Raw genomic sequence first — 23,999 nt, 5'->3', positions numbered from 1 at the left:
GACAGGAACGTCGGACTTCGCCGGAAACGCAGAAAAATCATCGGACGAAGTAGAGACGAGGCAGAGGGGCTCTCAGGGGTGAGAGTCGGCTTCTAAATGGTGAGAGCCGGCTCCCATGAAGAGAGAGCCGGCTCTCCATGAGGGAGAGCCGGCTCTAGAAGCCTAGGAGCCGGCTTCAATAAAGGGGAGCCGGCTCCCATGGGAAAAAAACCCATACGGGGTGTTTTCTGTAATTTTTTCGGAGTTCTGGGGTGAAACGCAAATACTGAAAATTAAAGGGGGTTTCAAATATGTTAAAATTAACCTATTAAGACCCTTAAATAGTTGGTTTATGCTAGGGTGCTAATCTTAAGGGGCATCAGGAAACAGAAACGTGGAATATGCATGCTGTCAAGGAAGGATGAATGTTTAAGTTAATAAGTTTGTTTTAATAACTTAAACTGACTGGTATCGAATTACTTTTGGGATGTTATATAAATTATTTATATACTTTAATGGAGGCCAGAAAGTTCGGTGTAGGATATGGGCATAGACAGTATTAACTTAGATATTAAATGGTATGCTGTCAGGAGTGGTAGGAATTTTAGTTGCTAGTTTTGGTTTAGCGAACTAAATGGACTAGTATGGGAATACTGTTGGGGTTTTATATAATGAGCAGTTTGGAATTCAGAGTGTCATATTATATCAGGCACAGGTTTTGGAGTGGAGGATCAAAGGGACGTCATGTGGTGTAAATGCTAACTTTTATGCTGTTAAGGATTGTGGAGGATTTCATTACTTGTCTTTGTTTTGGCAATTTAAATAATATAGTATGAGAGGATGGTTTGGGATATCTAGTATAATGTATTTAGTTCATATTTCTGACTGATCATTATAACAGGTTATGGATGTTAATTGATGAACTATTTTATCAATTGTATGGATGTGGATAATATAAATTGTTTATCAATACTTTAACAATTTATTTGGAGGATTAATGATTATAATCATATACTGGATGCATAATAGAATCTTAATAATATCTGTTTTCTATTATGCTGGTTTCTGGATTTATTTGATGTTCTAATGAATGTGCATCATTTGTGGATCATTTGCATTATATGTACCGGTATGGGACGGTGACATATCAGGGATGGATTAGATCAAAAAGCTAAGTCCTACCCCTTTCATACATACGGAATGGATTAACTAAAATAGTTAAATCCTACATGGATGCATGTCCTGTCAATTAAAACAGTTGAACGACATAACGGATGTTTGTTTTATTTTTCTGCATTAGGAAAAAATTTATATATATATTTATGATACCGTGATACGAGCTTGAGTCTCCTGATCACGGTTAGGGTGTGTATATTGCAAAGGTTGAGTAGCTATATATAGCTAATGTTCCCTGGTAGGTCTAGGTACTTGGCCGCTAAAAAGCGTGTTTTATATGTCACCTTCTACCCAGGCTGAACTATGTTATAGGCTAGTGAACATCCTATAGTGTGTATATATATATTTATGGACTATTGTAGATATTGCCGAGCTATCTAGGATGTATCTGCGTATCGGGTTTATGTACGGATTGTAGTAGGATGGAACTTGCATGTGGGCCTGACCCACCTTTATTTTTCAGGTGTTCGTGAGTACCAGGCTTAGGGTTTGATCGTGGTGATACAGATACAGTCACTCACTCTTCCGACTACATAGGATTTTCTTTCTTATTTTGGTTTTGGATTTTAATTCTGTAAATGTTTTACCAGTTGGAATTATTAGGGGTCCACTAGATGGATTCCCGAGTTGTACGGATTTGAAGGATTTAAATGTTATTAATTTATTATTTTTAAGTTGAGGATTTTTTTATTTTAGAATTCTTTCAGCGTTTTGTTATTTTATTCTTAATTCAAATTTTATTCCTGCTTGTTTATATATTGATTGTCTGGTATCCTTCGGATCTGTGCCCGGACTTGATCACCCGTGGTTCTAGAATTGAGGGGTATCACAAATACAGATTTAAAAATCATGTTACAGTCCGTTAAATTGCTAAAATAAAATTAAGCAATTATATCATGTATATCCGTTAACAACATGCACAATTGTTTAAACTTTCATACTGTTAAATCCATTAGCATATCAATAAAAAATTATGCATCATAGGGTTTTAATACACCATGAATTAACATTTAGAACCCTCATTAATATCCCAAAACAGTTCGATAAACCCAAATTATCCAAACAGTGCCCAAATTAACTCCAGTACGCACTAAAACAAGAGAGCAGGCTTAATATACCCTTGGAGTCGGCTCCCTAGACCTTGGAGCCAGCTCTACACTTAGGGGAGCAGGCTCCTCATCACCTGGAGTCGGCTCTTCAGTTGAGGGGCTGGCTTCCACTTCCATGTAGTCAGCTCTCTCCCCCTTTAAGAGCCCTGAACCCGTTTTTTCCTGTTTTACTCCTTCGTCCCCGTCTCCGGCATGTATAAACACCTCTGTAATTTTTTAACAGGGTTCCTAGGAGTTCAATTTATGCCCGAATTTATTCCAGAACAATTAAAAACACAGTATGTTTCATAAACAACAATTCAGAGTACATAAAACAAAACAATTTATGTAATAACTAATTTCAATTCATAGAAGACAATACAGTTAAATATCTGAATTAATAAACATACAAGTTCCGTTTTAAGATCTAATTTAGTCTTGGAGATTATCTAAGCATGCACAAAACACAAGTCAAAGGAAAATAGCAAGAAATAGAATTTGCCTCTGATTTCAGTTTTGAAACCTTAACGTCATCTTCCTAATTTTTCCGGCAATCTGGGACTGTTCTCAACTCCTTTATTGCTCCTGGTTCAACCCACAAGCAAGCGTCCAATACCCCTCCTCGGTTTAGCCCTTGTTCTTGGCCAAATCTTAACTCGTTCTCTTTGTTTTCTCTCAAACCTCACTGTTCGTGAATAGGGTTTGTGTTTTTTACCCTAAGCAAACATAATACGATATATATATATATATATAGGCAAAATAGTTTTAACCTAATTCTATTCATGTGAGGAGTCGGCAAAGAAAACACAGCAATAAAATATAAAATACACATATGTATATAAATCGACAATTTTAATGAATATATCTAAAATCCTAAAACTTGATAATACATATAATAATAATAATAATAATAATAATAATAATAAAGAAGCAAATTTAATTATTAACAATTACTAATAATTAAACTAACCCAAAATACATATATATCCATATATACATGTATATCCATCCATGGGTAAAAACTGTACCCATTTACACTATTCAAATAGTCCATTGATCCTATCCAAGTCCAACTCCGTTTAAAAATAAAAATAATATAAACATTTATTTCAATTAAATAAGTAAAACAATTTAAACAATTATACAAAATAACAATTAAACAATTAAATAATTACAACTAACCAAATAATCAATTAAACACCTACCATCAAGCCACATAAACCATTAAAATACACAAGAAAATAAAAATTAAATTTCAATTATATCATTTTGAAAACTAGGGGTATTACACACTAATATATATATATATATATATATATATAGACTACTAGCTTACTTAGTAGTTTTAACACACAACAAGAATTTTATGAAACAACCACTCCTTAAAATATTCATATATAAATCATGTTTAATTAAATTTAAATAATGCTAATGTAATTAATTTTGTATTAGGGTCTTACACTTCGCATCTAATAGATATGGAACAAAAGATAAAAAATAAAAAAAAAGTTTGAGAGAGATATAGATTTGCAGCATTAAAAAGAGAGAAGTTTGAGAGAAAAAGATAAATAAAGTGATAAATTTGATTGAAACTTAAATTTAGTAGAGTTGATTTTGATAGAAGAAGTTGAGAGATGCACAGATCAATAGTAAACCCTAAAATTTATACTAAAAATCAGTTTGGATGAAAGACGATTAATACATAAGTGTGTTGCCGCTTCTGTTTGATAAGATGGTAAAATATAAGAAGAGAAAGAGAGAGAAGTAAGATTCGATGACAGAAAGCAGATTGTTGAGTGTGTTGCCGCTGCTGTTTGGGCTACTAATAATTTTAGAAAAAGGGAAGATGATTAGGGTTAGACATAAGACATGGGCTTGGGTTGGATTGCACGGATGGATTTGATAAAATTAGGTCTAAAACAAAAAGAACTAAAAAGTTTAATGGGCCTGTAGACTAAGCCTTTATAACATAAAACTATATATTATAATTGGATATGTATGCAGATATACATTATAATCGAGTATGTTCGTGAATGCCTTATCGAGCTCAGTTCTTGAACGGTTCATGAACAAACGAGTTGAGCCTATTGATGTTTAAACTCGTTTTGTTTATAAATCGAGTCTCATAATTTGGCTCGAACTCGAATAATTTATAAATGAACCGAGTTCGAGTCGAGTAATTCACGAGCCGAGCCCGAACCGTTCGCGAACGGCTAGGCTCGTTTGCAGCCCTACTGAGAGCAACCATGCAAACATACCCGTATTAAATTCGGGTCAAACACTCTAAGCCCGACACATGTGTGTGTAATATAATGTACAGCTGCGTATATATACTTTTTAAAACACGAGTGTTGAAGGTTCCTTTCTTGAACAAAACTCAAAACTCAGGAAGAGGAAAGGGAAAAACCACATAGGGTTTTGTCAGAGAAGACGACGATTCGTTCGATTAACCAGCGATGGACGTGATAAAGTCGCAGCAGATATCGGCGAGGCCGATCGAGAAGGTGATAGTGCACCCTCTGGTGCTGCTCAGCATTGTCGACAACTACAATAGAGTCGCCAAGGACACTCGCAAGCGCGTCATCGGAGTCCTCCTCGGCAGTTCCTTCAAAGGAACCGTCGATGTCACCAACAGCTACGCTGGTTCGTCCTCTCCACTATTATCGCCTTTTGTCCCTAATTGTTTTCATTCTATTCAGATCTGAACTCATTGCTTCCAATTTAACTCCGTATTCTTGTATTTTAAATTTCTATTATTTATATTTATGTATGTATATCTTTATGTATATGTTTGAACTGTGATGATAACACTGAGAAATACCCGTTATTGTATTTGTATAGTTTAATGAAAATGCCTTGAATTCTTTTTGGCTATTATAAAGCATAACCTGACAAATTTGCTTATATAGAACTAAATTAGGGTTTTTGCCGCTGGTTTTATTACATAATGTGAAGGAGAAGGATGGTTGAGTTATATTCCTAATGGTAAATTTGAAACTATTGCCAAACTCCTTTGAATTATAAACATGATTACTAAGAATTTTGGTGTTTGTGTGTCTATATATATGTATATGTAAAGGAGGATGAAGGTTGTGCTAAGTAGCTCTAAGCATGAAACCATTGCCAATATACTATGAGTTAAGAACATGACTTGGAGTAAATAGTAGGGTAGTGATGTGATGCATCAACTCTTTGGTGTTTCTTAAGAGATGTAAGGGATGCACATCAGTGTCCAGACGCGGTAAGCTTTCTTCCTATTCTTGATGTTTGTAGTTAAAGAAGTTACTCCAATATAGTAGTATTAGTTTAGCACCTTTTGGAACATAAAATGTAAAAGGATACAATTGTTAGATACTATTATTAGAAGTGTTGGCAAGTAGGCCAGAAAATGAGGCAAATTGAAAATAAAGGACATAAACTCTTATCAAAATGTCATTATCATCATTGCCTTTTCCCACATGAATGGGTCAGCCACGAGTTCTCTTTTCCATTTTATTCTATTATATTCATGTCACTTCTAATATTTAATTTTTTGAGGTCATTTTTAATTACTTCATTCCATGTTAGTTTTGATTGGCTTCGTTGTCTTTCACCTTCTATGCAAACTAATGTTCCTTTCCTCACGGGCACATCAATGGGTTTAAGCTCTATACGTCCATACCACCTAAGTCTAGTTTCTCTTATTTCGTCACTAATTGCTGCGCTATTCCTAAACTCTATCAAAATATGGACATAAAAATGGAGCATTTATAGTAGTAGATAAAAATTTAAAGGTAAGCTTTCTTCCTATTCTTGATGTTTGTAGTTAAAGAAGTTACTCCAATATAGTAGTATTAGTTTAGCACCTTTTGGAACATAAAATGTAAAAGGATACAATTGTTAGATACTATTATTAGAAGTGTTGGCAAGTAGGCCAGAAAATGAGGCAAATTGAAAATAAAGGACATAAACTCTTAGCAAAATGTCATTATCATCATTGCCTTTTCCCACATGAATGGGTCAGCCACGAGTTCTCTTTTCCATTTTATTCTATTATATTCATGTCACTTCTAATATTTAATTTTTTGAGGTCATTTTTAATTACTTCATTCCATGTTAGTTTTGATTGGCTTCGTTGTCTTTCACCTTCTATGCAAACTAATGTTCCTTTCCTCACGGGCACATCAATGGGTTTAAGCTCTATACGTCCATACCGCCTAAGTCTAGTTTCTCTTATTTCGTCACTAATTGCTGCGCTATTCCTAAACTCTATCAAAATATGGACATAAAAATGGAGCATTTGTGGTAGTAGATAAAAATTTAAAGGAGCAAGTTGTTAAATTCAGAATTTGCTGAGATGAATGATGAACAACATCATACTTTTGGGGCTTGTTGGGAGTAGTGTGCACTGGAACAATAGTTTTGACTTGGTCTTCGCTTATGATATTATCACGTCTTATGATATTGGTCAAAATTTTGTCTTAGCCCCAACTCAGATGGTGTTGACTTGAGCAACCCATAAATCATTGTACCAAGTCAAACAATGAAAGGCAGCTTTCTGCAAAATCTCATTTCTACTGAGATCCTTGTCATTCTTCCACTATTCTTTAGAAACAAGCAAAGCAGGTCTGGGCAACATCCAACTTATGTGAAGCAAGGAAAATAGTAAAGAACCAATCAATTCCATTCCACATTGTGACAAATCACCACAATCACCCATTAAAAACCATGGCAAATTATTTGTTTGCGTTCCATATAGTGGCCCATATTTAATTGGTTAACATATGTTTATTCCAGAAGTGGATTTTTTGGATTATTTTTAATGTTCTTGCGGTTGTGCATCTTATGCTCTAAGATTAACCAGTGATAATTGGCTCCATTACCTTTTTCCTCATTCTAATAGTAATATGATATGTCTAACTCTCAAGCTGCTATTGATTCACATCCAAAATGAGGTGGTATGCACCGTTGCTTACTGTGTTAACTGGTTAGATATTATATGATCTTATCTTGACCTTGTGAACTTGTTCTTTATCTTATCTTGACCTTGTGAACTTGTTTTCTTATGCGCTACCTTGTACAGAATTTTCTTTTACCATTTTTGTTTTTTCACCTTTTCATGTAATTTGTTGCTTTTTATCTTTGTATGTCAATAACATGAAAGTGAAACATAAATTATATTTTTTAGATTTTGTTTGTTTTAATATGTGATTGCAAATTCACGTGATGGGGATTTTTGTAGAATGAGATATGATAAAAAGTAGGTTGCAGTGGCATCCAGGGTAATAGCTGTTTCCTGTTATGGTTGTACTTTGGTTTCTGAAATCTGATCACTCATGTGATAACTTGTGTTAATTTCTTCGTACTTCTAAATGGAGAATTTTATATTTGCAGTGCCTTTTGAAGAAGACGACAAGGATCCAAGCATATGGTTTCTTGACCACAACTACCATGAAGCAATGTTTTCCATGTTCAAGAGAATAAATGGTATATCTTGTTCAGATTTGTGTCAGTAATGAAGTATCTCCTTAATGATATTTTTAGAATGTGGTAAATTTCAAATTTATGGAATTGGTTTTTAATTGTTACAGCCAAAGAGCATGTCGTTGGTTGGTACAGTACAGGCCCTAAGCTGCGGGAGAATGACCTGGATATTCATGGCTTATTTAATGAGTAAGATCACCTATTATTGTTTTTGAATAAGCCTAGACTTGTGTTGAAAAAATTTTTATGAATGTGTTTAGAAGTACCTTGCATTTTTTAATTTTCCTTTCTCTGATCCATCCAATCTTTGGGTCTTCCTATTTTGCCATTTATATATGGATGGGTTCCCACTTGCCAACAACATAATCCTTTTAGGATGCCTCTTCTCTTTACAGTTTTTTTACCTAATAAAACGCCATCACTCTGATCCATGTAAGGTAGTTGTATAATGGTATTGGCCAGTCTGGAATATAAGTTGTTTATTTATTTTTGTTTTCACCCATTTCTTTGTTCCCCAAATTCTCTTAAATTTCAGCTTTTGCATAGGACTGAATAGGTTCTGTGCTCAATCTGCTAGTTAGCCATCTCGTTAGGTTGGTTTTGCATGGAGAATGATGACTGCCATGAGCAGCCATTTGATTTTTGCATTAATATTTCAATTTGTATATCTATAGAAATTTATGATGTTTTGTTCAGCAAGGAGCCACAAAGGGTCCACTTTTTTTGCATGTGAGATCCAAAAAGGGGCCATACGGATGAGTGATAAATCCACTGTTTGTTAGTAATGACTTAAAAGTTTCCTTAACAGTTATGTTCCCACAAATGAAGTAATATCACAAGGGATATTAAATTTCTAGTGCGCAGTCTTCCATGAACCCCCCAAAGAGTAAGAGATGAACCACACAGAAGTTGATGAAGCTTTGCTAGTCAACCTAATCCACATATTTGCAATAGGTCTATAATGGCAAACAATTAAACCGTCATTCGATCATCTCGGTCATCAAAGATCTGCTTGCTAGATGATTTCGAAGATTAAAACTAAAATTACATATTATTTGTTATCGTGTTATGGTTGTTTAAAATGTTCCTTAATTTGTAGTTAGTGAGTCAGTTGATGTTTCTAACATAAACCATGCCAAAGACATGGTACAAGTCCTGTGTGAGCCTCACACTTGAGGTTGAAATCTGGTAACATGAATATTGCGAGTCTCTGCCACAGATGTTCTCTTTAGCCCTTTTAATACTTTTTAAAGCCTTTTTCTTGAATTTTATGATATTATGCTATGTTTGGTTCGAAGGAATGATTGAGGAAGGATGGAAGAGAGGAGGGATAAAAGAAGCTTCCCTTGTTTGGTTGGTTGGAAGGAAGAGAAGAAGGAAGCAAGGAGGGGTGCCATAGTTTTTTTTTTTTTTTTCTCATCCGCCTGAAATTGGGCGGAAGAGAGGAGGGAAATATAGAAAAAATAATCTATAAATATAAAATACCTTTTCTAGCAGTCGGTTATCTACAAAATTATAAAAACTCTCCTTCCCTTCCTTCCAACCGAACAAAATAAGGTGTCACATTGTCTGTCATTTCATTATCCCTTCCACCCAACCCAAAAAAAAGTGAGTGAGACACCATCCCTTCCCTGGGGATGCCTCATCCATCCCTCCCCCTCTCCCTTCCATTCAATTTCTCCATCCCTCCTACCAAACGGAGCATTAGAAAAATGAAAAATCCTGCATAGAGCAAACAACCTGACCTAATTGGTTTTGATGACTTTCTCTGGTTTGTTGATTGCCCAGACTGTTTCCAAATTACTGCGTACTGTCACCACTATACTAACAACGAATCCTTTAAACTGTTTCTTACTCTAAATATCAGAAACATTCCTTCCTATTTTAGCAATTTTCCAATGGTTCAGAATTATATCAATTTAGTTGAGCAATATGTATGGTGCCGTCTAGGATAGTGCTTTTCTTGCCAGTTCAGGTTTTAATAATACGACAGTAAGTGAGTGTGGAAAACTTACATATTAATTATTGGTCTCTCTGTTAATACTTGGACAAAGTATAGCGTTTAGAAGAGTACATGGCTACTGGGTAGCTAAGCTTAATTGAAGTATAGGCTCAAGATTAAACAGAACTTGATGATTAATAGAATAATGTCATTCTGAAGCACAATCCTGGAGCTGTAAATGAATATTGTCAGTTCAATTGTTGTGAATATGTATTTCTCCCTCCCTCTATTATAATCTGTTTATTGTGGCTTTCTTTTTTATCTTGTCTGTGTCCCTTCTTGGTCAAGCTTCCTTGTTGTTGCAGTTATGTTCCGAATCCTGTCTTGGTGATAATTGATGTCCAACCTAAGGAGCTTGGAATTCCCACCAAGGCTTATTATGCCGTTGAAGAGGTTAAAGAGGTAATATTATTTGGCTTTCACTTACTCCAATATATATAAATATATATGTATATTATTGGGCTTTCTTCTCAATCTAATAAGCCTAGTCTATCAGTTGTGTTATAAAGGAGAGATTAGTTATCAGACTTGCATAATCCAGGCTGGCTCTTTGAATCCCAAGGAGAAACTATTATAAAGTCACAATGTTGTCTCCTCTGCTTTTAATTGATAAAAAATCCTCCATCACTTTTAAGTTAAACTGAACTATTGTTTGATTGTGGTTATAGAATGCAACTCAGAAAAGCCAGAAGGTTTTTGTCCACGTGCCTTCAGAAATTGCTGCTCATGAAGTTGAGGAAATTGGTATTAAATGAGATGAAAAACTACTTATCCTTCTAGCAAATTTTCCCTCTTTGAATTATTGAGGATGATTCAAATTGATTTTTGCTGTGGATTGTCTGTTCTTCATACTTGTTATGTCACTTGTTGACAGGAGTGGAGCACCTGCTGAGGGATGTGAAGGATACAACAATTAGCACACTTGCAAATGAGGTTTTATTTGCTTATTTAAGTTTTTAATATATATATGTATATATTTTCAAACTGTCTTCACCATTTTAATTGTAGCTTTTTGTTTATGTTAGAAAGGACTTATTTGAGTTTAGCTGTAGACTTGTAGCTTTTCATTCATGAATGCTCCTTTTCTATTTTCTCTTAATTTGGGTCTTTGGCTACATTTGTGTGTGCTTACAAAAAATTATTTTTTATTTATAAAAGCAGAGAAGTTGTTTTTGAGTCAAAAATAGTGTTTGGATTGTTCTAGTATTTTTAATTTTTAAGAAATAAAACTACCAACTTTTTTTTTGAATAATTCCCCACACAACCACCCCCCCCCCCCCCCCCCCCCAAAAAAAAAAAAAAAAAGCAACAAAATTGGAGATGAACAGGGGCGGAGCTAGGGTTGGGCCCCACCCACCCCACACGCACACAAATTTTCTTGACGTGAGGAAAAAAAACGACTGACACTTGTAATTTTTTTCAATACATTGGAAAACAAGATCCACGTCACTGTATAAAAGGTCCTGCAGTTGTTGTTGGATTGAGATATTTTTATTTTATATTTTTTTGTTATTCAAAACCTCCTAGGGTGTGTGCGTGTTATTAGGTTAGGCTCATAGAATTCATGTCTCTAAGCAATCGATTCTGTATCTCAGATCTTATTTTTTTTAAAAATTAATCTGATTATGTGGTGCTACGTCTTGGTTTGGTTCATCTTTCCTTCAATTATGAATTTTTCTTCTTTCCTTCATAGTTCTATGGTGATGACGATTTAGTATACACATTGATTTAGCTACCAGCGCACACAATTTTTTTTCAAATTTCTTCTTATACACCCACAAAAATGTTATTTTATATAAATAGCCCTATTTGAACCCACAAAATTCATAGAAATTTTTACTCCCCACCACACTAAAATATATATATATACATATATATATATTCCAAAACACTTTTATTTTTTGGCCCCAATAATTATAGAAATAAATATAACTTGTGTCATCTCAAAACACATAATTTTTTTTAATCTGGACATTTTTATCCTACTTTTGAAAGCTTAGATCTTGTCAAATAAAAATATAAAGTTCATTGATGGTAGTTTCTCTCCAATATATCATTGTTTTATTTTCTTATTTTCTTTTATATTTTTTTTTCTCAATTTTTTGGATTGTATTTTCCTCAGTAAATATACTAATAAGAAGAATATTATAAAGAAAATCATATTACAATTTATTTATAAATATCTCAATTTTTAATCACATAGTACTAGTTTGCCCCCCCAACTCCGCAATGACAGTAGTTTCACGTGCACTGAGTTAGCCTTTTTTTTAGCTCCCCAAAAAAACCAAAATTTCAGTACGTGTCTTGTAATCCTCAAAAAGTTTTGTTTAGAACCCCAAAAGAATTTACCTGTTTTAAACTTTTATTGTTTCCTGTGGGTTACCAATTGATCTTGATTTTTATAAAATATTAGACAATTCTTTTGTTTATAAATAAAACACTAAATTGAAATGCAATTTTAGTTCATGTAAATGTAAATTTAAGCTACTTCTGATTGAAAGGAGACTAATGAGAATTACTCCATTTCTGCACAGGTCACTGGAAAACTTGCAGCCTTGAAGGGTTTGGATGCACGATTACGAGAAATGCGTGGTTATCTTGATCTTGTGATTGATGGGAAGCTTCCTTTAAATCACGAGATTCTTTACCATTTACAAGTACTCTTGGCTGTTTACATTTATTCATTTATCCTTTATTTTAAGGCTTCCTTCATCAACACATCTTATATTCTGCTTGAACAATTGCTGTCCTCATTGATTATTAATCTATCTTCTTACGTTTCTGTGCTTGGATCCTATAAAAACTGCAGGATGTATTCAACCTTCTCCCAAATCTGAATGTCACAGAGTTAATCAAGGCATTTGCAGGTGAATAATTTGTTACTACTGATAGTGTAAAAAGAAAGCAAAAATTTATTTGGTTCTAGTATCTTCAGGTCGGTTAACTTTCACGTCTCTGTCGATGTTCACCCACCCGTTTTTGTGCAGTGAAAACAAACGATATGATGTTGGTCATTTATCTTTCATCGCTGATCAGAAGTGTGATAGCACTCCACAACTTGATCAATAACAAGGTGACATGCTATTGTCTATCAAATTCATTTTATGCTAAAGTAACGATTTTTGTACTAAAATAACTTTATGGCCGTATGGATGTGTTTTCAAGTTGAATGTGTAGATAAATTGCAATAAAATTGTTTGTGGGTTATACAATTTACTTTGTGGTGTTCTATTTCATGTTAAGGACGCATGTTATTTAAGGTTTTAGATCGGCATGTCTTCATCTCTCTCCTGCATGGATGTCTTTGTCATACTGAATGGGTGATGCCAAGCAATGCACAATAAATTGCTATTGGTTTGTTTCCGGTGGGAACACCCGCATGGATTTTGGAGTTATCTTGATGTTACTCTAAATGGTTAAAATGTTAATGCAACTGCTTTCATATATTCAGATGATATTTAAGTTTTCAATTTATTTATTCTTCTTCCCTCCAGATGCTTAACAAAGAACACGAAAAAGCTGAGGATTCCAAGCCGGCAACGGTACCACCAGTCGCTGGAAGCTGAACTTAGGTTATGCGATTAGGATTTTCTGGTATGACAAAAGCTCAGGTTTTGAGTGCGGGATAACCTGTGTTATATACTTCTTCAGAGAGTTCCTGAGCTTGAGAATTTTGGATTCTAATAGTCCAGCTGGAGATAACAGGGTCTCCAAACCTGGGATTCATCATTTCTGTTGATTTGTCATGATGTTGAACTGTAATATGCTTAGGTTATGTTCCATACTAAATGGCCATCTGATATAGGATTTTATCTTCTTTTTATTCAGTATGCGGACTACACTGCCATCACGATGATTTGCGCCTCACTTTCTTGTTTGCGCCTCACCAAAGAAATTATATGGTTTTATGTCTCAAATTTCTTTTTATTATATTTATTTTTGTGTTCTCTTGCTCAGAAAAAAGGATAGTGTAAAATATAATGATTTTTCAAAAATAGCATTTATTTTGGAACATCCACGGGTGAAAAGCATTTATTTTTCAAAAATAGCATTTATTTTGGGCGTTTGGCAGCTACCTTTTTTTTTCCTTTTCAACTGATGGTGTACTTTGGAACTTTAGTAACCCTTTAAAAAAAAAAAGGGCCAAAATTGAAAGCATAATATATACATTATGAAATGGCAATATTTTTAACTTTTTATATTTTTGCTTGTAAAAATTTTGTAACAAATTTACGGTACTAACTCAACAAGTTTTATAGTGTTGAACACATTTTGGGTCAAAGTAAAAGTATAAAGCAAGTTCAATTGTGCCCGAAGTTTGATGGACCATTTCATCATTGTTTTTGAAATCAAATATAGTTTTGTGACAAATAAATTGGAGTAAAGAAGATTAGAAATAAAATTACATACTGTTGTGTAAAATCTAAAATTTTTCTCAGTAAATAACCATTTTTGTTAGATTATTATTATTAAATTTTTGTCATATAAAATCATTTAACTCTAGAGATATTAGTAATATGGGGAAGACAAAATTGTTTCTAGCACTGATAGAACAAAATGCTATAATCTTTTTAAATTTTAATTTTTTATCTCAAATTTATACCTATCCAATCTCATTCTTAATTTTGCTACTTCATTCCAAACAATAAAAATTCATTTGAAAATTTTAAACCCCATCAAATTCTATAAGCATCTATTAGATACATAAAAAAAACTCTATAGCTTCTATAGAAGCCTTCTAATAAAGCGTAAATGATACATAAAAAGGTGTTTTGATTTCTGAAATTATGAATTATGATGGTGTGTGAGAGGGGTGGACAAATTGGTGAGCATGGTTGAACAGGATGCTAAAAAAAAATAAATTCAAGAGTAAATTCCTTTGATTCTAATTTCAAATACAACATTATATTTTTTATTTTTTTGATATTTGAATTAAGAGAAAAAGAAAATTTTCTGTTATAACGAGGACAGCATGATAATTTATTTTTGACGTCACTCAATTAATTTATCTTAACTAGGAAAAATATATAGTATATCTTTTCCAGGACGGAAAAAAAAAAAAAAAAATCATCCTTTTCTATTAAGGAAAACGACGTCGCAGCAATACTAGCGAATTAGTTCTTTAACATTGTCGTCAAATTCTGAAGCCCACCTCCGTCCCCGCACTTTGGAACACCTCCGAGTTCTGGTTCATATTGGAGCTAAAACCCAGGTAAAAAATTTATCAATTGTACCTCTTACCTTCAAAAATCTTTATTCTTTTCCGTCTCTTTATATGTACCCTCTTTTCCTAAGAAGCTGCGAATTTGATACTCTCTTTCTCTACGTGCCGTTGTTCACGTGAATTTGACTATCTCTCTATTGTATGTGTGTGTGTGTATATATATATTTATGTATTTGTTTCATTGTTCCCTTGGGAAAAAAAAAACTTTTGTTTTATGGCTCCCTCTGACTATATCGCCGTTAGGGTAGCTATCATGTGGCTGAAAATGGGAATGCACACCAGGTGTTTGAAAAAAGGTTGAAGAGAAGTTGGATTCTTAGATACCATAATTTGTGGAATTGGGATAGTGCATGTTTGAGAAGTCATTGACGGCAAGTGCCTAGCTGCCAATCGGATTAGATACGATTAGGAGCTTTTGTCAATAAATGATGTGATTGTATATGTATGTGCATGTTTAGTTAAAAGAAAAGGGTGATAGAAGGTTGGATTTTGTGGAGCTACTGAGGAAATTCTCGTGTTATGTGGCCCACATTTAAGTCCGGTTGGAACTTATGACTAGCAACAAATCTGTGTGATGCATGGGTTAATTCATGATAGGACAATTATATAATGTAAAGGAAACATATGGTGCCTGGAAGAAGAGAGACTTTGGTATATTGGTTTTATTTATTTTAGAATTTGGTTTAATTATACATATACATCTATATATAATTTGTATTAATTAATTGATGATATAAATGGAATATTTCATGTGTATTTTTTTTTCCTTTACTTCCTACAGGGTTCAAAAGATGGGAAAAGCTTCAAGAGATAAAAGGGTAAGGTCATATTTTTGTCAGTTGATTTCCTTTGTTTCAATTTTTGGGGTTGTCTCATGTTGCAGTTTCTGAAAATGTATTCATGTTTGCAGGATATCTACTATCGAAAAGCAAAAGAAGAAGGCTGGCGTGCTCGAAGTGCCTTCAAGCTCCTTCAGATTGATGAGGAATTCAACATATTTGAAGGTGTGACCTGACTTGTCTTTGTAATATTGGTTACTTTCCATCATTTACTATTTGAAGGAATTAGGTTATGAAAATTCATTGCTTATCATCAGGGACAGAGCCAGGAATTTTTGTTGTTGTTGTTGGGGGAGGGGTTGTAGTGGAATATCTAATAAAAGGATGGGTGTGGGTGGTTGTGTTGGTTGTGGGGGCTAATTCTTTAATATAATTTTGGGCACATTGGTTTGATTATCGTCACAGAACTCAATCCAGGTCGTGCTATACATTTTGTTCTTTATTGCAAATCACCGCAAATTTGTAAAAATCATACCTACAATCACATACCTGAAAATGGAGTTTGTTGGAATATTGCATATGTAGGGTTAATTTTGGAAGACTATCTGTAAGCATTTATGGTCAAAATAACATGTTAAAAAAAAAAAGGATTTAATTGAATAAAGGTAATCAGGGACAGACCTTATGTACACGATATATATATATTTTTTACTAATATGCCTTACTATATTATTCTTTTTTAGTTATATACCCTTAAAATATTACTTTTGCCCCCCCCTGAAATTACTAAAAAATTGCCCCCCCCCCTTCCCCCCTCCGCACTTCATGGTTTGGGTCCTTCCCTGAAGGGGATGGAAATTTATTTGAAGAGAATAAAAAATAAAAATAAAAATAGAAATTAAAAAGGAAGAATAAGAGTAAGAAGGATGAGGGAGAAATAATTAGAGAGCTTTTTAGAAAGAAAAAACAAATTTTTTTTTTTTTTTTGGGGGGGGGGGGGGGGGACGCACTATGTAATATTTTATAAACTATGTAAATATATATAAGTATAAAATTTAATGGGCCCAAGTCGGCTCCATCCCTGCTTATTATTTCATATGTATTTATACTTAAAGGTGTCTAACCATCCTAGAAGTCTACTGATTTCATTGCTCTCATGAAGCACAGATTTTCTGTAATTTTGCAAATAGGAATTCCTTGCTGTGACACTTGTAATTGAAATTATCTATTTATTTAAGGTCTAATAAATTCTCACCTTTACTTGTTCAATAACAATCTGATTTGCAGGGGTGAAGCGTGTGGTCGATCTATGTGCAGCACCTGGTAGCTGGAGTCAGGTATCTTTTATTTGGGACTATTGCTTGTCTTTTCCTTTTTTATTTTAAAAAAAAGCTGAAGCAGTTATAGAGAATTATGCATTGATACAGATGAAACCAATTGTCTCTTTGATATCTTTGTTTTATCCGACTGGCTAGAGACGAGTTGTGATACAATAACGTGTTGACACTGAAATGAAATTATTCAACTCTATGGCTTTCTTTTATACTATTTTACATTCACTACAGGGTAGATGTGGAATATGTGTGTAAGCCAGTTACATGCAACTAGAATTAATGAATAGTTTTGGCAGTCTTCATTTAATTTCATTTGAATTTGGCATTTATTATTTCCTGTTGAAGGGCTGATACATAATGATCAAGACACCAATGGTTTAAAAACCCCTTCCCTCAACCAAAAATAAAAATCAAAATAAGAACTGGAGCTGAAGAGGACAATATACTTTATATTCATGCTGTTTGAGAAAGTGACATGCAAAGCATTTTGACCAGTCTCTAACACTTCTGATCTCATATGTAGGTTTTGAGTCGTAAGTTGTATCTACCGGCAAAGCTGTCACCTGATTCAAAGTGAGTTCTATTGTTTTAATTTAAGTTTCCTTAAGAATAATATAGGGTTTGTTATTTTCAGTTTCCACAAGTATGCCATTTTTAATTTTTAATATTTTATAATAGAAAAGTGGATGGGAGCTTGCAAATACTACTAAACTATGTTCAAGCTCCCTCTTGAGCTTGAATGTCAGTTCACCTCCTCACCTATCAACCAGGGTCTGGGGAAAAAAAAGTAATAAAAAGGTTGAATAAACAGCAGTACCATAAAATCATTGTGCTGCAGTATGCTTAACTTGAATTTGTTGTATTCATTTGTTTCTAGGCTGTTGCTCCAAGCTTTTGATTCATTGAGAAAAAGCTCCCACAGAACAAGCTTTCTTATTTTATTTTAGCATCATTATCTTCATCACTACTATTGTTACTGCTGAGGTGAATTCTACGGAAATGTGTTTGAAAATGTAGTTGTGAGCCTAGTTGCATTGGTTTATGAGCTTTTGCACATTAAACTTCCTTCTTATTCCTTTTCCCCGCTTGTATTATTTTAAGGTAGTGGTCTCAAACTTGTGCAAATTCTTATCTTCTAAGAATTATAGTTATCATAATATTTTCATTTGTATCATCATTTTCATGGATATTGTTGGATGGTGAACAGTATAAGTCCTTTTCTTTTCATCGTAATTTGCAGGGATGGTGATCTTCCTCTAATTGTGGCAATTGATTTGCAGCCCATGGCTCCAATTGAAGGTGTTATTCAAGTGCAGGGTGACATAACAAATGCTCGGACAGCTGAAGTGGTATGATCAGAGATTTTTTATTATATATATATATATATATGTGCTTACTTTCCTTATTGTCTGCTTTTTGTTTGACGCTAGTCACGGTACTAAAACAAACCAATTCTGATGCTTGTTCTGAAATATTTAATTAACTATACACATTATGCCCAGTCTCATAGTGGGTATAGTATGCAACCTTGTTTCCTTTTGGAACTTGAAAGTTGCTGTCAGTTTAGAATGGAGTGATTGTTTTTCATTGTTAGTGCCTTTTGACAAGGTCCAAAGCAGGGATAAACGTTTAACTAGGGGTTTGGAGAGACTTTCTAGAATCAAGGGAGTTTAGAATAAGTAGGATAAAAAATGAATATATGGAATATAATTTTAGCAAAACTATAGAAGGAGATGTTGTAAAAGTCAAGACTAAAAAGAGAACATTTTTGTTATTAAAACTTCATTAGTTCTGAATATGTGTAATACATATATTTGACTTGAAAATTGGGGGCTGCTTCATGGTCCTTTTCCTTATGTGTTTTGTGTGTTGTGTTCAACTCATCTGCTATACACAATTGATGCACTGCCATTCATCATTATGTGCATTTTCTTTCTCAGGTCATTAGACACTTCGATGGATGCAAGGCTGACCTGGTTGTATGTGATGGTGCTCCTGATGGTTAGGCAAAACAAATATGATTTTCAATTCATATTGATGGGCCCATCCTCGTGGTCTACTTAGTCATATTCTAACTATATTTTTCTGAAACGTTCTTTCCATGTTGCTTTGCAGTTACTGGACTTCATGACATGGATGAATTTGTTCAGTCCCAACTCATATTGGCAGTAAGTATTCAGATTCCTCTGATGGATATTCATTAAGGGCATAGTTTAGTTGTGTAAACATTGGATGGTATTTCCCATGTATAAAACATGCATTCTATTGTGCTTTACAATATACAGTGTCAAATTCCAAAATAATGATGATCATGGTTATTTCACATACGTTCTATATTATTTTCTGGATAAACATTATTTTGGATTCTTAACTCACAGCACCTACAGTACATATTCTCTGATAAGAGTATTGCTGCTCCTGCATATACACTAGGGATCTTCTGAATCTGGAAGACATAAAAAATGATAATGACCCTTAACTTGGTGTGGTTCTACATTTGTGGGATAAAGTAAATCAGTCCAGTTTGAATATCATGCAACTGTAATAGTAAACACTTCTGTTTTCTTTCCCTTTCATTTTCATTGTAACTTTGATTGCTCTTTGCTGTTGAAGAATAGGAGACAATAAATGAAACTATTTCATTATTTGGTTGCTATACATTAAGAAAAAAATTATTGATAACGAAAGATCATATACCTAGAAAGCCTAACGCCATGGGGCTTCCTAGAAAGGCATACATTCCCTGACCAGGTTAATTAAAACAAGACAAATATAATCATAGAAGCATCAAAACCCACTGGTTCTCAGAAGAAAAAAAAAAAAAAAATGCACTGACCAGGTTAACTACAACAAAATTGATTTATCACCAATGACAACTCCTTGCCAACAATTTTCCTGCGAACTAAAAAGTTTGATTCTTAGCAAAATTAGCAAGAGAGTTTTTACATTCTAAACCTCTGAGAATCAACTCTTGCATCTCTTGCAATTTCACCTGGTATAGCTGCCTTATCTTCATAGTCAAATTACTAGATATCTATGGCACAGAGTTCTCTCAAAATGTGAGCTAGTTGAACTTCTTGGGAGTTGACAACAAGTAATGTTATGGGATAGTGAGTGTTAAAATGAAGGGCAAACCTTTTCCTGGCAATGTTTCATAGAGCGGTGTTTTCTGCTCTAATATATTGTTGCATATATTTTTGTGTAGTCTTAAATATTAATGGTCAAAATTGAATTCCATTTGATTTATGTTCAGAGAGCAATTTGGATTAGTTATTTGGAGATATTCATGGATACAATTTAATTAAGTTCTGTTATTTGGTCCAACTTGCTTGCAGGGTTTAACCATAGTTAGTCACATACTTAAAAAAGGTGGGAAATTTATTGCGAAGATATTCCGGGGAAAAGATACAAGTCTTCTTTACTGTCAGGTAAATGATATACTTGCTAAAATTCCCAATTCTCAGAATTAGTTTCTTCACATTGATTGCTGCTTGCATTAGGATAGTTCTGACTTTAGTCTCAAAGTTTTCTTTGCATCTTTTATATATATCTCAGTTTGGCCTTCCTTTGGCATTTTGAATATGTACATGGTCTTGCAAGGTGTGCCAATGGTACATAATCCTCTGAACTTTAGAGTTGCCAAACCAGAACAACAAATTTATCTGGTCACAATCTAGTGGTACATGTTGAATTTATGTCAAAATTACTCTTAAAAAGTTATCTGGTGTGAGGGATAACAATAACCTGATTTTTTACCAGTTCGAAAGCAAGCTCATCACACAAGATTGGCTTTAGAAATCTAAAATCAAAATATGCCCCTACGGACAACCACAATTGGTCTTTATCACATATGCTGTCAGTCCATATTTTCTCAGGAATTTATAAATATATATATATATATATCCATATGATACTCTACAATTGATTTTGTTTTCTGGCTAAAGAATGTGAAAGTAGCCAATAGAAAATGTTTTGAATTGATAACATGTATTCCTTATTAGAGGATTTGGTGATTGTAAATTACTTAGAATATTTTTTGATTCAGGGTTGCATATTTATATGCGTAGCAATAATTTTGATTTGGTATTTTCAAACTTGTGGAATCATCTATATTACTTATTTTTTGCAGCTAAAACTATTTTTCACAGAAGTGACATTTGCAAAACCGAAAAGCAGCCGTAATTCAAGCATAGGTAAATGTAGCTTATTGTCTTTCGGCCAATTTCTCTTAGTACTTTACAAGTTAGTGCAGTGTAATGTGGTGATCTAATTCAGATAATCTTCACAATGGGCAACAGTCACTTCTTTGTTAGACTTAAACTTGTCTTAGTCAACAAAGTATTTGAGCTTATATTTATGGGGATATGGTTAAATTCAGTGGCTCAAATCCATCCTTCTGGATGAACTATGACAAAACAAAAATAATATCATTGCAAAATTTTGTTAGTCATTCTGAAAAACGGTGATTAAAATTGCAAAAGCCGTAATTTCTTTATATCTGAAATGATAATTCGATATATAATACAGGTTATATTCATCTCTCTGTCTGCCTCTCTCTCTCTTCCCCCCCCCCCCCCCTCCCCTCTCTCTCTCTCACACACACACGCGCGCGCACACAAAGTAGTAGTTAATTGTCATTGGGTTTGAAAGAAAATGTACATGAGCACTAGAATAGTCTCCTGAAGGCCACCAAGAATCATCTGGGAAAAAAAAGGGAAAATGGAACTGTGAATCCACAAGTCAGTCTAGTGTCACGCCCCGACTCTAGGCCCGTGACACTAGGCTCTATGGAAGCTGCTATATTGTGCCTCTAAATATTAAATTGCAAGGGCAGAGACCTACTAAATTAATAATTTAATCTTCCACTTATTTACATCCTATTTGACAAAACCCCTCCCCCCCTTTCTCCTCTTTTTTTCCCCAGATTGACCTAAAAATAGCTAGCAGGAAGAGGTAACATCTGTATCACTTTCTCATTCTTATTATAAGAAGATAAATGACTAAGCATCCATGAAGTTATGAATGGGATTGAGCTTCAGCTATGGCATCCATTGGTGTGGTCTTAGCACTTTATTTTGTTGGTTAAGTGTCTATGCTCTCATATGGCAGTCTGGGGAGCTTCGCTGTATTTCCTAATTATTTTGGCCAAATAATAATAATAAATATGTTTGTGTTTATTCTCTTTTATTTGGTGAACATGATTTTTGACGTGGTCAATGAGCTTTCACTGCTGGTGGAGAGGGCACCAGCTCATTTTATTTTATTATTATTTTTAATTTTTTTTCTCCTTTTAGACAAAATATATTTATTTTGAAAGTTGAGTGCCATGTGAAGATTTTTTTTTTTTTTGATAGTTAGCTAATTCCATTATTGTTTGTAATTCAGAGGCATTTGCAGTTTGTGAGAATTATTCCCCTCCTGAAGGATTTAATGAGAAAGATTTGCGTCGCCTCCTAGAAAAGGTTGGGAGTCCATCTGGTGGAGATGATCTAGGTAATTGTTATACATTACTTTCTTTTTTTTCAATTGGTAAGACATTTTTTAGAATGACTCTATCTATAAGTATGTCTTTTTTATTTTTATTTTTATTTTATAAGAAATCTTATGAGTCATCCTCATTTCATTCTTCAATTAATTTCTCTAATTTGAAATATTCAACCTGGTATAAGTTGCAGACAGTTTGTTAAAACTAAAAACCTTCTCTCTCAGCCTCTCTCTCTCTCACTCACACGTGCGCGCGCGCGCGCACACATACACATACACACACAGGCTTATTTAGTATTCTCACTCCCAAAGTTTGCAACTATCATTTATTTTCCATGGTAGTTAGGGAATGGAACCAATCTTTGCCTCTTTATAAACATATTTTATTCTCTGAAAATTTTATGGGATGATATAAGAACATACTTTTACGTGCAACAAGAACATGAAAAATAAGTTTGGCTTCATTTGCAGGACAGTGACAGTGCATTGTTGTTTTTGTTAGTTGACTGATAAGAAGGTTTAAAGCAAAGTTATTTCACAATTTGGTTTTTGCCGACTTAGATAAGGAATCTCACAATGCTGGTTCTACTTTTGAATGGGCATATTGTTATGAGATATTTCTTTGTTTAAATGTGATTAGTGGTGTTATGACCGGCTTTTTACTTTCTCCTGTATTTGTTGCATGACAGATTGCAGTAGTGGATGGTTGGAAGGGCCAAACAAGGTGTATATCCCATTTTTGGCTTGTGGAGATCTGAGTGGATATGATTCAGATCGTTCCTATCCACTTCCTAAAGTTGCAGAGGGGACATACCAGAGCTTGGATCCTGTACAGCCCCCTATTGCTCCCCCTTATAAAACAGCCCTTGAACTGAAAAAAGCTTCTACTCAAGGAACTCGAGAACTTGAGAGGTTATCGCTTGATTCTTGATCATACTATTTAATACTACTTTTCCCATGGACATGCATTTTCCAATTCAAAAATATTTAGAATAGAGAGATTTTATATAATTAAAATATCGGTTGATCTTGTTAGCTCGGCAATGGCCTTTTTATGATTATTTTGGGAAGTTTTTTTTTTTTTCTTTCCCTCTCCTCTCTCCTGACAAAGAGATTACTTCTGGACGATTGTGCTTCCTGTTGTAATTCAATTTTTTTGCTTTAATTTTTGAAAAGGACATGACCCCCCATTCTGTGATTTTTATTTTTATTTTTACGAATTCGTCTAATTAGGTGATCCATTGAGTTAACTACAAAAAAATAAGGCTTATCAATAGAATGATGGTTTATGCATTGGAAATGGTGATTAGTTTAGTGATCACAGTAGATTGATTATGAATGTTAGTTCCTTAGCTACACATGCGAGAGTTGGGTGATATTTACGGAAGTCAGGAAAACTAAAGCTGCCATGGGTCCAGGTTGTCATTGAAAAGTGATATCCGAAAGATTATTTCATGATCTCAGGACCAT

The 23,999-nt window shown here is 34.0% G+C and overlaps 2 protein-coding genes across 2 annotated transcripts; both read left to right on the top strand.

Annotated features, from left to right (window-relative positions):
* Nucleotides 1-4,599: 4,599 nt before the first annotated feature.
* Nucleotides 4,600-13,625, top strand: LOC132313263 (26S proteasome non-ATPase regulatory subunit 7 homolog A-like). Its single transcript, XM_059811958.1, has 10 exons — nt 4,600-4,886; nt 7,617-7,709; nt 7,814-7,895; nt 10,014-10,110; nt 10,377-10,452; nt 10,583-10,641; nt 12,243-12,365; nt 12,518-12,575; nt 12,696-12,781; nt 13,203-13,625. Exons 1-10 carry the CDS (start codon nt 4,700-4,702, stop codon nt 13,272-13,274), a joined length of 933 nt encoding a protein of 310 aa, XP_059667941.1. The 5' UTR covers nt 4,600-4,699; the 3' UTR covers nt 13,275-13,625.
* A 1,161-nt stretch (nt 13,626-14,786) lies between these two features.
* Nucleotides 14,787-23,719, top strand: LOC132313261 (putative tRNA (cytidine(32)/guanosine(34)-2'-O)-methyltransferase). The gene is made up of 12 exons (XM_059811955.1): nt 14,787-14,920; nt 15,714-15,750; nt 15,843-15,936; nt 16,999-17,048; nt 17,569-17,618; nt 18,286-18,394; nt 18,986-19,046; nt 19,161-19,213; nt 20,381-20,473; nt 21,175-21,238; nt 22,431-22,538; nt 23,219-23,719. Exons 2-12 carry the CDS (start codon nt 15,724-15,726, stop codon nt 23,458-23,460), a joined length of 951 nt encoding a protein of 316 aa, XP_059667938.1. The 5' UTR covers nt 14,787-14,920; nt 15,714-15,723; the 3' UTR covers nt 23,461-23,719.
* Nucleotides 23,720-23,999: the final 280 nt, after the last annotated feature.

This window comes from Cornus florida, unplaced genomic scaffold (genome assembly GCF_030987335.1).
Source record: "Cornus florida cultivar Cherokee Brave unplaced genomic scaffold, ASM3098733v1 CherokeeBrave_3.0.0_Hap2_Chr06, whole genome shotgun sequence".
NCBI classification, from domain to species: Eukaryota; Viridiplantae; Streptophyta; class Magnoliopsida; order Cornales; family Cornaceae; genus Cornus; species Cornus florida.
The sequence above is the reverse complement of the archived record's forward strand: the minus strand, read 5'-3'. Positions and strand labels throughout refer to the sequence as shown.